Source organism: Euprymna scolopes, chromosome 27 (genome assembly GCF_053919585.1).
Source record: "Euprymna scolopes isolate OS-2025 chromosome 27, ASM5391958v1, whole genome shotgun sequence".
In the NCBI taxonomy this organism is placed as follows: Eukaryota; Metazoa; Mollusca; class Cephalopoda; order Sepiida; family Sepiolidae; genus Euprymna; species Euprymna scolopes.
This window is the reverse complement of record NC_136508.1, coordinates 85,765,133-85,778,843: the sequence shown is the minus strand read 5'-3', so window position 1 is coordinate 85,778,843 and position 13,711 is coordinate 85,765,133. Positions and strand designations below refer to the sequence as shown.

Genomic DNA, 13,711 nt, shown 5'->3' with positions numbered 1-13,711 from the left:
TTGTTGATTCATAATTTAAAAATGAATAAAAAGGAGACAAAAAGCTATTTTTGAAGAAACAAAAGTCTTCTACCTACTCACATCATATATTGTTTGAAGTATGATAAAATTAACTTTTTTGAAGAGTGAGGAAAGAAGGGTAAGTTAAGACGAGATGGAGAAAGGAAGAGAAAGTGACAAAAATCAAGAAAAGAGAGAAAAATAAGTAGAAAGAGAAATAAAATCTAAGTGAATAATGAAAAAATAATGTTTAACAGAAATGGTTTATTTTTATTTATTTTTTTTTTTAATTTAAGCAGAAATCTGTTTTGTTTTTTTTTGTTTTTTTAAAGTATAAGCATTACACTTTCTGGATTATAAACAAAAAGAGAATTCTGTTAAAAGCTGACAATTTACATCCTTGAGATAGGAAGTGAGTAATATTTTTATATATTAAAAGTCTTTGAGGAGGAAGAAAATAACTGTTAAGGTTTAAAAGGTGTGAGATTTGACATCCATGAGAATTGTGTAACGATCAGTAGGTGAATGCTTTGTAGACATTATCTGGTTAGAAGCAAATACAGAAAGATTGATGAAATGAATTCTTAAAACATTGCCAGAGTAAAGTCAAGATTTTTCCCTTGATTTTGCCTGGACAAGAAATGCAATAAAGAACAAAACAGTTTCTGTAAAATTCGTCTTCAAGTTAAGGTTAATTAGTTGTAACTAACAATACTCCAACTGGACAATGATCTCTAAAAACAAAAAAATAAAACAAAAAAACATAACCTACCAATCAAGCAGAACTCATGCAAGTAATGTTTGCTTGCATCTTACAAGAGGCTTTGTCCATTGGTCAGTAGTCAATAATATTGTTTGCAATATTTCATTTGGTTCATTTGCAAATAGCATTTTCATTGCTAAACATGCAGACTGAATAAATGCATCTTAATTTAAATACAATAACAAGTATATTTACTTGTTATATTCACCCTGGTCAGGTTCAGCTGGATTCTTCCTAGCCTGTATTACATCAAGGACCATGACAGCCAACAACTATCACAATCTCTGAAGTTTGCAGGATAATCTTTTTGCAGTTTATCTAATTTGCCTCCTTTTGGCAATCTGTATCTTTTGTTTTAGATGCATCTTCTCCAAACCGTTTTGATTGTATCCAAATTTTTGACAGCTAAAACATCTGGATGGATTCAGTATATTTAAACTTATTTTTATATATGCTTCTTTAACTTCACTTGGAAGTTTAGGAGTATTAAAATTTAATATGCAATTTATATTTGTATTTAGAGTTTCTCTATTTTTTTTTATACCATTTGTTATATTTTGCTTTTTCTATTTATTCCATCTTTTACACATAATGATCATTCCAAGCTTTTACTATATCTTTTGAAGAGGTTCGAGATGTAAGCTTTGATTTTTATTAAAAAAAACTACCAACTAATACTCATACATTTAGTTTATTATTATCATTATTTTTTTTGTGTGTGAAACAATTTATATAAAACTGTATTGGTAGAGCTGGTCTCTCTGATCGCCTTTCTTGTCTGATAAGGACCAAAGTGGAGTCTTACAGCCAATGGTCTTTTAATCCCATAATTATAGTCTGCTCAGCAACCAATCTGACATCACAAGTTACCACCCACATGAAACAGGTGACTCCATCCATTCTACAGTCACATCTAAAGGACACGAGTTCAGATAGAGTAGGTGTCTGAGAGTAGTTACAATGCACAAATACACCTCACAGCCTTGGGAAGCAGATGCTTGACTGTTGATGTAGTGAAACATAAAAATGATGGAACAGTTCTAGATAACAATGGCCAAAAAAAGGCAGATAATCAAATTGTTATACATTAGTATTCCATAAAATCGGTATACATTAGTATTCCATAAAATCGGTATACATTAAGTCTTCCATAAAATCGTTAGACATTAAAATACTAGATTTGTGTGCAACATATTATTTATCAAAAAAGAAAGGTCTAATCGAAAATGATTCTAGTAGATGTTAATTTTTACCTCTTCCTCTCAGAGCCTGTCTTCTATTATATAAAAATGAAAATGTGTGTGTGCACTTTTTTTTTTGTATGTCTTTTTTTAGGGAGGGGGGGGGGCACTAATTCTTACAACTTTTTATATACTCCCTAGATTATAATATCTCAGATTTACAAAATCTTTTACACGCTAATTTTGTACTATTTCTTTCTCTCCGCGTGTTTGGTTGGCTTTTCCATATAAAAGCGAAACTGAATCCGTAGCAAACAAAGCTCCCTGGCACTCGTGCCACAGACGTCCAGAAAGCAATGAGTTTTGATCAATGCAGGGAAAACCAGTCATATCAGACAATTGCCATTCATTTGAACACTCCCCTATTTGTGGGGAGCTGGTTTTCCCCAAACATCTTAGGGAAACAAACAAATATGCAGAAAGCATAAAACTTAACTGGCTCTGCATGATTTCATTTCTCTATGGCGTGATGTTTAAGCAGACTTTTTTAAGCATTTAATTTCAACGATTCTCACTTCTCTGCCCACTTAGCATTGCGGTAAGATGTCATGCTTTCTTTTCCACCTTCACCTCAAGGCTTCAAGTTTGAGCCTACCAAAACTTTTTTTTTCCTCCTCCCTACACACACACACACACACTGACAAACACCCGGGTGACGCCAGGCACCCCCTCTAGTCTATTATGTAAAGGGCAACTGTCTGTATGTTAGTGTGTGGTGTTTGTATGTCCGCTAAAAACTTTTCTCATACGCATCAACTCAGCATTGTTAAGAGCGATCTTTCGGGCAACTAATATCCAAAAATTAGACATTTTGAGTAGAAATATCGTTTTCTTTGAAGGGGGGCAGGGGGCAGATAAAAACCCGCCTTTCGACATGATTCGCAAACCACACATGTGCTAATCATCAACACTTTCTTTCATTTGAAATAACTAAATTTGCGATGTCATAGCATCTGCATAATCATGGCCACGTCGGTGAAAGCATTTAGTTGCCAACTTCAGTTATGCAAATCTTTTTTTTCTTACAAAATTTTGCTTTCGGTTTCACTTCTGACTGATGGCACCCAATCTCTGATTAACATGTCCGCATCATATATCGTGGCATCTGAACACTGGAACCTGACTCTAGGGTTAATAAAGAGTAAAGAATTTAATTCAACTTTAGAGAAAAAAAAACATTGGTTTTAAAAAATACCATTTTTTTTTTTTTTTACATATTCAAAATTTGTAAATTTACTTTTCAACTAAAGTTAATAGTAAAAAATGCCCAAGGAAAAACTTAAATTGACAAAGAAAATGGTTATTTGTGGTGATTTTCAAAATCAGCCTTGAATGTTGATCTGTATTCACTTATTTTCTAAACTGGCTAGTTGTTCTCACCCAGAAAATGGAAAGTCGAATAAAGTGCGCATGTGACTTAAACCACTCACACACAGACTGATCAAACACATGACTATATGCAAAGAAACTGTCAAATCTAGAACCTTCTATTGTGTCTATAAAAACACTTGTTTGTAAAGAAATCTGTTCGTCCAAAATGTCTACATTGCAACACAAAGCTTCAACACTCTTGACCAGGATTTTTGCACCAACAAAATGTCCAACTCATAACTAGGGCTATAACAAGAGACTATTCTTTTCATTGTTTTGATTCTCGAGTATATATACAACACAATTAGATACAATCAATCGAGAACCGCATCACTCTCTAAAAACATAAGATATTAAATGATATATACTCGAGAGTAAAAATTATGAAAAAAATATTCTCTTGCCATAGCCCAACTCATAACTAATCTTTTCTTCAATCTACCAAAAAGATTGACCGCCAAATATGAAAGCAACCATTTTCATTCGCTCATTCCTTTTCAACAACAGTAACAGTGATAACAACACTGCAGCAATACTTCACCTAATCATTGCCATCTTCAACAACTACAAGGAATAAAGTTACCAGAACAGCCATATTCATGACTTTTATTCCTAAGTGACACTTGACAAAACTTTTACCAAGATGAATAAGTTACTTCATCGCCTTTAATTAAACTTTCATTGTAAATATATATATATATATATATATATATATATATATATATATATATATATATATACTTGCAACAACATTCCCAACACTTTCCTTCTGAGAAAAAGTTTGTTTTGTTAATCAATGATTATTTTTATTGTCTTAAAACACTGGACAGCTTTAACCCTCGCAAGACCAAATTTATAAAAAGACCATTATAAACAGCAAGTGAACCAACTTGAATGCCTTATAAGACTAAATAACCATCATCATCATCGGTTTAACGTACGTTTTACATGCAAACATTTGCATGACCATACCATCAAAGTTTACTGTTCTGCATACATCTCCCTACATTGTTCAAATTTAATCTTCTTCTAAGGTCATCAGATCTAAATCTGTGTCGAAGACTCACATTACACATCATATCTTTACTTGCAACGCATATCCTCAACCCTCACTGGTTTTACTTTTATACGTCGTGACATACATGTTCCTTATAGATTATGTTTTTGGTCAACAGTGGTCACACTCTGCTGGTTAGTAATGTCAAAATTTCTCTGAATTAATCAAATTCTTTCAATTACACTAGAACTTGTGCTCCAATAAGTGAAATCATTGTTTTTTAGTTTACTAGCAGTGAGATGCGACATTGCTCGGGATTGAATGAATGTTCCACACCACACTTTTATCATCAAAATCAGTAAAATTGCAGTTTTCAATCAAATTGATTGATTGCCTACTCTAGTTAGAGACCCATTGTGATGCACCAAGAGGAAAGTTCACATGCCTTCCCACAGTGACTTAGTCCATAATACATTGTAGTCTACATTACACTGCAGAGATCTTACTGTTGACTTTATAAAATTATCTTTATATAATACCTTGAATTAAAGTTGAACATGCAAAAGTATCAGGTTTCAATTGTGCCCTAAACAGCAACATTCATTTTGAATAAATACCTATCTTATAAAAAAGAACCTATTGTTGATTTTATATATACAGCCATTGTGTGTGTAGTGATAAAACTTCTCAAATGCACTTGTGATGTTAAGCTTTATATGGTGTTAACTTTGATCCAAATCGAACTGTTCCTTCTTGGATCAAATTTTTTGATTATCGATTAACAATTTTCGATACTTAGAGGGATTACTATTCAAAACCTAACTGAGAACATTTCCAAATTATATTTCATAAAATTTAATCCAGCCATTTTGAAGTCCATTGGAGACATACACACACAAAGTACCTTTTATATATAAGTAGAAATATTTTACTAAGTTGCACATATGCAAGTCGATAAAGAGTTAAAGCTAATGCAGGTGACTACTACAATTAGTATTTTATAAATCTTTATAAACAATTAGCGGGGTTGCCCAGATTTTTAGGTAGTGTAGTAAAGAATTTAACTTACCTTTGTATCTATACCTGGTTTAGCACATAACGAATCCAAGTCTGTAATGGCATCTTCAAAGGCGATCATATAAAAATGTGCTGTTCCTCGTAAAAGCAAAGCTTCCGTCAAATATTCAGATTCTGGCAACAATAATTCTTCATTGCAAAGATCAATTACATTTTCACATTTACCACCCAGAAATTGTTTACAGGCTTCAGTGAATGGAGAACTGAAAAAGAAGATTCAGAAATTAAAACAGGCAACAAAAAATTCATGGATGAGAATTTATCATAATACTTTATTTTATTACATTAGTAAATTATAAAAGGTCATCTAAAAAATAAATCAAACAAAAATTCATTTACCTTTCATTTATTTTGAAACGTCTATGTTGAAAATGGGGTTGGGGTTAGGGTTAGGGTTCTGAACAATGGCAATGGAAAATGTATCATTTTCAGACAAACAAAACAGATGACTGAAATCTATTTGAATTATTTGGATTATAATAATCCAATCAGCGTTTCAACAAATGTATGACCTTCTTCAGGTGAGTCTTGTCAAACTCAGTAACCTTTAATCCACAAAATCCTTTTGTTCTATCTAGTGGTGGGACAATTAATCGGAATCGGAAATCGTAAGAATCATGTACTTTTGCGGGGAATCAGAATCGCATTGTTAAAAAAATACCTTAGACTTACGATTCTTTCATTACGATTCTCTTATGTTTTTAAGTTGAACTGTTTGTTTGAAGTGAGATTAATAATGTCAAAAATTTATGATAAAAACATCATAGAAATTTTCATAACATATTTAATATGATATACAAGAATTTTATGAACTACTTTAAAGATAATCTTTATTTATTTTAATGAGTTTTCTTATCCCGTCATATACATAGGCACTGTCTGTCTGTTTCAAAACTTCAAGGCCCATGATTAGTTATGTGTTTGCATTGTTTTGAAACTTTAGGGGCTGCGAGGTAACATTGTTTTCATTTGTGTGCAAAGTTTATTTATGTATAAAACAGCCTAACTACGTCAAGTCCATGAAAAAGTTTATGAATACTTAACCCTTAGAGGAAGTGCTCTCATTGCAAGTAAATCATGTTAAAAATCAGTGTTTTTTTCCAACTGGTGAAAAAAAAGGGGGGGGGTACTTCTACATTTTATGTGCGAAATAAAATGACGTCTCTACACAATAGAAGAATGATATGCAATAAAATTCTGTTTTAAACTTGGAAAAAATGCCATGGAAACCTATGGAATGTTTCAGGCTGCTTTTGAATCATCCAGCACGAATCAAGCATCAGTTTTTGAGTGGTATAAGAAATCCAAAGAAGGTAAGGAGTCTGAGTGATGACGAAAGGTGTGGGAAAAGTAAGGAAGTCAAGATATCAGAGTTGATTGGTGAAATAAAAAATTCATGGACCATTGTGTGTCTATAGACAATAAGTGCACAGTTTGATATCAGTGTGGGAACTGTACATAAAATTATTCGCAAGGAACTGAAGATGCAGAAGATTTGTGTGAAGTTTGTCCTAAGGGTGCTCAGAGAGGATCAGAAAGATGTTGTCATGAGCAAGATGAGCATCAAGACAGTTCCTCACCCTCCCTATAGTCTAGATCTTGCTCCCTGTGACTTTGGATTATTCCCTAGGCTGAAGAAAAACCTTAGAGTCTGTCGAGACAATTGAGGAGATGAAAGAGGCTGTGATGAGGGTCATTGACACGTTCACACAAGAAGACTTCCATGGGGCCTTCCAGAAGTTGTTGGAATGATACAAGTGTATTGCAGCCGGAGGAGATTACTTAGAAAGTGACTAAAGTTTCATGTGTGTACTATCAATAAAAGTGCGCATACGAAAAAGTCTGTAAACTTATTCAAGGCACTTCGTACATTTTTTTTTTTTTTTTACATTTTCACTCCAAACAAGGCACATTGCCACTTTGATGTAGGGGGCTACTATCAGGGACATAATCTACAGGGGTACTATGTGAGAAGTTGAGCAGCAAGATGTTGGTTCACATTAAAGTACTTGTAGAACAGGCAGTGGGATGCTACATTTCATCGATGGGACAGAGGCTGAAGCTTAGATGTTGTTCAGGACCTATCAGGTTGGCGACTCTTTTGAGCCTTGTCTAGGAGCGAGAGACTAGTAGCAGATGCACCAGCCCAAATATGACAACAATACTCCATACATGGGCAAATGGTGGCCTTAAAAGGTACAGGATACTTTCAGGCGTTAGTAACTTTCTAGCACGGTAGAGAGAACCTACCTTCTTCGCAGCAGTCCTGGCAATGCTCTCAATGTAATTGTTCCAACTCAGGTTTCCTGTGAACGTTAGGCTGAGGAGTTTAAAAGATGTATTTTCAGATAAAGTACATCTTTTACGTGTGTATTTCCAAGTAGTTTAATCACTGTGGCTCAATATTTGATAACGTTTATGCTTTTAGAAATGTTTAATTTCATTTTGCAGTTGACAATGGTCTTGGAGTTATGTTCCTAACATATGGAAACAGAGATGGTTTCGTTACATGCTTCAAATTCTACGACCGGCAGCAATCATAACTTTCTGCACTGATGATTTCGGAAGGATGAAACACTAGTGTCTGTAGGTATTAAAATTATTATATACGACGAATGGAGTTAAGGTTGATTTTGTGACTGGGTTTGAATCTTCCAACTCACAGTAATTCCACAATGATCACCAATCCCAATATTGTGTGCCATGGATTTTTTTTTGGTGGCTAAGAAGGGGGGGGGGCAGTGGCTCACAAGTATAAAAACAAAAAACTCCAGAGAAAAACGCAAACTGACACTTTCTATAAATATTAGTTGCACTCTGCATGCGTGTGTGACACTGTCATGGGAAACTACTCTTTAAACGCTAACGTTCATATTTTAGGTTTTCTGCTGGGGTGAGTTTGTCAGTTGATGTCGGCTCATTTTGATCTCCCAAAGTTCTCCCAGCCTGGTTGAAACCACAATCTGCTTTCAACTGTGTCAAGCTTGCAACTCATCAGATGGACAGTGTTCTTAACCGTTGTAAACTCAAGACCATTTGTTGTAAGTTCATAGTCTCCTCTCCCCAAAGTGCCTGCAAACCAACTCTAAATCTACATTCTTTGTTTGGTCCATTTATTACCATCATTGCCACACCTTGACATACAATCCCATGTCAGCTTCCTTTTTGTTTACCCGGTGCACAACTTCCTCTTTATTGTTTTGCTGATAAACTTATTACTTCTTTTGTCATTTCTCTTTCTTTTTTTTTTGTTTGCTTTTAAACACTAGGACAGGACAACATCAATAGCATCACACACTAATGATTGTGCAAGCATGAAGTATTAATGTCTGTAGATTTAAAAATAATTGTTCATATTTATTTGAAATATATATATAAATAGATAAAGATTTCTTTGATTAAAATTGTAAAATTTAAAAGATATCTAGTCATAATTGAAGTTTATTATTTTTAAATTTCAGAAGTTACATTGCCAATACAAGGAAATGATTATGCCATGTAACCAGGGTAATTTGATTTCCAAATTTTAAAAAGTTTGGATCTTGCTGGAAAGTGGTCATAATTGTTATTTTTAAGTTTTGGTAATCACAATAAAAACAGTTAGGAAATTTTTGTTAAGCTCGGAGGATTTTAGGATTGCAAAAGCACTACATAAAATATTGTTAAAGCAAAATATATCATTTCAGATTATCAAAATAATTTTCATTATCGCTTATATTTAAATTCATGTTTTGAAACATGGCGTAAATCAAATTTACGATGTCAAGTCAAAGTTATAATAATTATACAATTATCATGTATTTCCTCATCAAATCATACAAAAAAAAAAAAAAATCTTTATTATACAAAAATTGTGAAAATATGTATTTTTACAGCTATTTTTCATAGTGTATGAATTTTTTATTCCTTTTAGGCTAAATTGGCAAAGTTTTAGAGGCTTTGAAGAGGAAATGCATTGCATGGCAAGAAAGGATGAGAATGATAAGATGAACGCATAAAGGTAGACTAGATTTGATAATCTTATAAGATAAAATCTGGATAATGTAATGACAAACAAAATAACTATAAAAATAATGTTACAAATTTTAAAGAAAAGGGGAGATAAATGATGAAAATTTGTGATTTTCATGAAAATCTTAATTTTACAATTATTGTAATTTTTTTTTAAGAATTTAAATTCCAATTAAATTAATTCCATAACAATAAGATATTCACTATTTCCACTAACAAAAAAAAAAAAAAAAAAAGGAAAATTGGAAGTCATTTTAATGAAATAAATTCAAAGTCAGTAAAAAAAATGAAAAAAAAACCCCTGAACATTTGTGAATTTTTTTTAATGGGCACAATAAAAGCATTCTATTATTGAGATTATTTTGGACTACTATTCTCATCTTAAATGTTATTTTCACAATGTTTCAGCCAATGTAACTTCTGATCTTCTTTTGAAAACTGAAACCATGTACCAATTATGAATCATTGTACCTTGATTCAGACTAACATACTTTCAGTTGTGAAACTGATCGATTTCCTAAACCCTAACTTTAGGACAAATCAAGTAAATGTCTTAAATTTTTATTCAACAATAAGGAATTTATAATTGATTTTATTCATTTAAAATGTTTATTAATTAAAAAAGCCTTGTTTTTGTTTAAAGTAAAAATATCCAGTAAAGGTATAGAATAGTTAAGGCTCACAAACTTGTAAACAAACAACAAAGAAAAAAATAACTTAAAAACAAAAAAACATACACGCATTTGAATTAAATTCTGTACTGATCCTGCCTAGTTTTAATGTGTGGAAACGATTTGTATTTAAATTATTCTGACTACTGTTTTTGTCTCGGATGTTATTCTCATATTTTAGCCAAAGTAAACTTCAACCTTAATTCAATATGTGTATTATGGGTTTCTGATGTTCAATATAGATATTACGACTACCCGGTTCTTCTAGCCTTACTTTTATAGTGCGCAGCATATTTTACCTTCGTATATTTTTCCACACTTACATGGATTGGCATACACACATTTCTGGCTCATGATGTTTTCTGTAGGAAGATGGATTCAAACAAATAAGCAAGTAATACTAGAACATTGGAAAGCTGTAATATGTGAAGATATTGAAAAGTTGGTATTTTTTTTTCTTTTGGAAGAAGATTTTTATTTTCATCAAGCTTAAATGTTTTTAAATAAGGACTATGGAGAATTAAACTTTTTTTTTATCATATAAAAATTATATTTTATTAATACTTGGAGGATTTTAAATAAGGCAAAAAAATTTTTTACAGTATTTGTATAAAAAAAAATTAGGGTAAATGAGATTCACTTCATTGTTTTAATGAATGGAACCAAGTTTCTCAATGAAGATAAATATGACAAATATTACTATTACTAAACATTAGGTTTAATTCAATCCAATTTTTTATAAGTGGATGTATCTTGGTGTCATTAGATTTACAAATATTATTCAAACAATGAAAAGGTCATCATTTGAGATGACACTCATTATTAACCAAACATCAATTTCAGCATAAGATTATCTAAAATTAAACTAAAATAATGACTTATTAACAGTTTGGTTTGTTCAAGGTCATTTACTATCAAACACTATTGCATGCAATTAGTTGAACACAAGTAACTACTTTACTCATAACTGAAGGGGGTGGGAGGATTGAGATTCATACCTTTCGCAACACTATTTGTGCTTAATTGAATACAATTTGAACTTTCATAATTCCATAATAGACAATAGTATCCATTAGGCAATATCTTAACACATAAATGAAACAAATATTTTTAAAATCAGGAATACGGGTGGATGAATGACAAAAAATGCTGAAATCAAGATGAATTTGTGTGTAGAGAGAAAAGACATCTATTTGCCACAATTTAGTTTCATTTACAGTCAAATCAATTATTTTCATCATCAGTTTCATCTAAGAAAGTAAAAATTGAGAAAAAGGCATTGTGTGCTTAGGTATAGGGAAGGAGACAGGAAGTCATTCTTTGATGTAACAAAATGTCATCTAATTCCTCTATCCTCTTCTTGAATCACTTGATTGAATCACTTGAAGTCTTAGTTTTACAACAAAATTAACGTTTTCAGTTTTCAGAAAGAACTGTTATAAGAGGGAAAAGGAATCAAAAACAGACAAAATGAGAAGAGGAAAAGAAATTAAGAAAAAAACAGGAAAATAGAAAGAAAATTAAAGCAAGAGAAAGGAAGAAAGGGATAGAAAAAAACAGGAAAATTGCAATGAAAAAATTAAAAAAAAGGTAAAACTCTAGCAATTTAGCAGAAGTCAACCTTTTATTTTACTTGAAAGAGAAAAAGCAGATTTCACTCAAAAAGTACAGAACTAGTATCCATGTGAGGTTCAAGTGATTTAAATAAAAATTTACTTTTTCTGGATGGATTAAAGAAAAAAAAAAAAGCTGCGTTCTACTAAAAATCAAATAACTCATCCCCATATGTCTGTACCAGTAGCAACACTATGCGATTTGAGATTTTGAATATTTTTGGTTTGTAAACCTCATGTTGATTGGTGCTAGCAGTCAACTTCTTTTCTAACTTGCCCAATTAGACACCATCTCTCAGGTGAGCTGAGCACGTGACAAAGTTCGTCAAAAGGTTAAGCCATGGAAACTCTTCTTCCTTTCCATTTCTCTGTGCTGCTGGCAACACACTCCCTTCTGGGGTGCAACAGAATCCGCCTGGGCCTTTAATTCTGTGTCGATGAGGAGACAAAGAATCCATCATGGCTTCTGCCAGAGCCTCACTCCAACACACATGAACACTTTTCTCCTCCCACAGGACCATCTAACTTTTCATCTCTGTCTATACACAATAACATCAAACAGAAATGTGACCGTGTTCTATGACAAAGACATACAGGCAGGCAGATACATAAAAGACCAGGCCATCAAACCAGATATTGTTATATGGAACAAGCCTGAAAGAACTGCACTCATTGTCGATGTCACAGTCCCAAATGATTTCGGCCTTAACAGAGCTGAATGGGAAAAGATAACAAAATATCAGGACCTAAAAAATGATCTAAAAACGACATGGTCTCTGAAAGAAATAAACATTATACCGATTGTAATAGGAGCAACTGGCTTAATAAAAAAGAATCTTCATAAATATTTAGATGGGTGGATGGATGGGTTATTTAATCAGCATATCAACCTTTGTGGGTCATTTAATGCTGTTTTTTTTTTGGGGGGGGGGGTTATCAACCCCTTCTGGTCCATTCAATGCTGAATCTAGTCATTTTGGGTATAGTATTTGATGTTGTATCCAGTTATTTTATAGGAGACTTTTATTCTTGAAGCTCTTTGTATTTTCAATCGTTAGCATTTGGTTTGGTTGTTTTATAGTGGATTTTATCATTTTTGTTCTGTCTTGCAGGATGCTTTTGCAGAATATAAGGGTTTTGCGGGTTATATTTTTTGGAAGAGTCCCATTTCTTTAATGGGAGATAAGATTTTTCTGGTGTTGTTCTCTTTGAAGATTATTTGAAGATCTATTTCTTTATAGTGTTTTTTCCTAATTTGTGAAAGATCTGTGCATTCAGTTAGTAAATGTTTTACAGTAAGTGGTACTTGACAGGGAATGCATTGGGGTTGAGTTTCTCCTTTTAGGAGGTAGGAATGGGTTAAATGTGTGTGACCTATTCTAAGTCTTGTTAAAATGACATTTTGTTTTCTGTTTGTTTTTTGATAATCCTGCCTCCTCTCTCTAAGTGTGGGTTTTATATTGTATAATTTGTTATTTGTATTTTTATTCCATTGACTTTGCTATTTCCCAAGTATATGGCTGTTGATCAGGGGTCTAATATCCGTGTATGGGATCCTGTACCCATCAAGGTTCAACTTCATTGCCTCCTTAGCCATAGCATCGGCTCTTTCATTGCCCCTGATTCCCATGTGGCTAGGGATCCAGGTGAATATTATTTTCTTTTGGTCGGGAATGAGATTTATTTTGTTGAGGAGTTTGATAATTGTGGGGTTCTCTTGTTTTCTATTTTTTATAGCTGTTAAAACGAATAAGGAGTCAGAGAATATAATGAATTTTTCTGAGTTTCCTTCAGCAATGATATCCAGTGCTAAATCTATGGTTCTGGTTTCAGCACTAAATATAGAGGTTTCATTCGGAAGTCGTTTGCTAATTTTTGTATTGTTGTAGGTAGCTGCACACCCAACTCTATCGTTATCCTTCGAGCCATCTGTGTATATGTATGTATAGTCAGAGTAGCATAGCTTG

The 13,711-nt window shown here is 32.7% G+C and overlaps 1 protein-coding gene across 2 annotated transcripts in view; it reads right to left on the bottom strand.

Annotated features, from left to right (window-relative positions):
• The window catches only part of LOC145248962 (mitochondrial import receptor subunit TOM70-like), a 172,932-nt gene that overhangs the window by 100,170 nt on the left and 59,051 nt on the right, over positions 1-13,711 (bottom strand). For both annotated transcript variants that reach the window (XM_080110770.1, XM_080110769.1), the window contains exon 6: positions 5,442-5,652. In XM_080110770.1, coding sequence (XP_079966896.1) covers positions 5,442-5,652 — 211 coding nt within the window. The remainder of the gene's footprint in view (positions 1-5,441; positions 5,653-13,711) is intronic.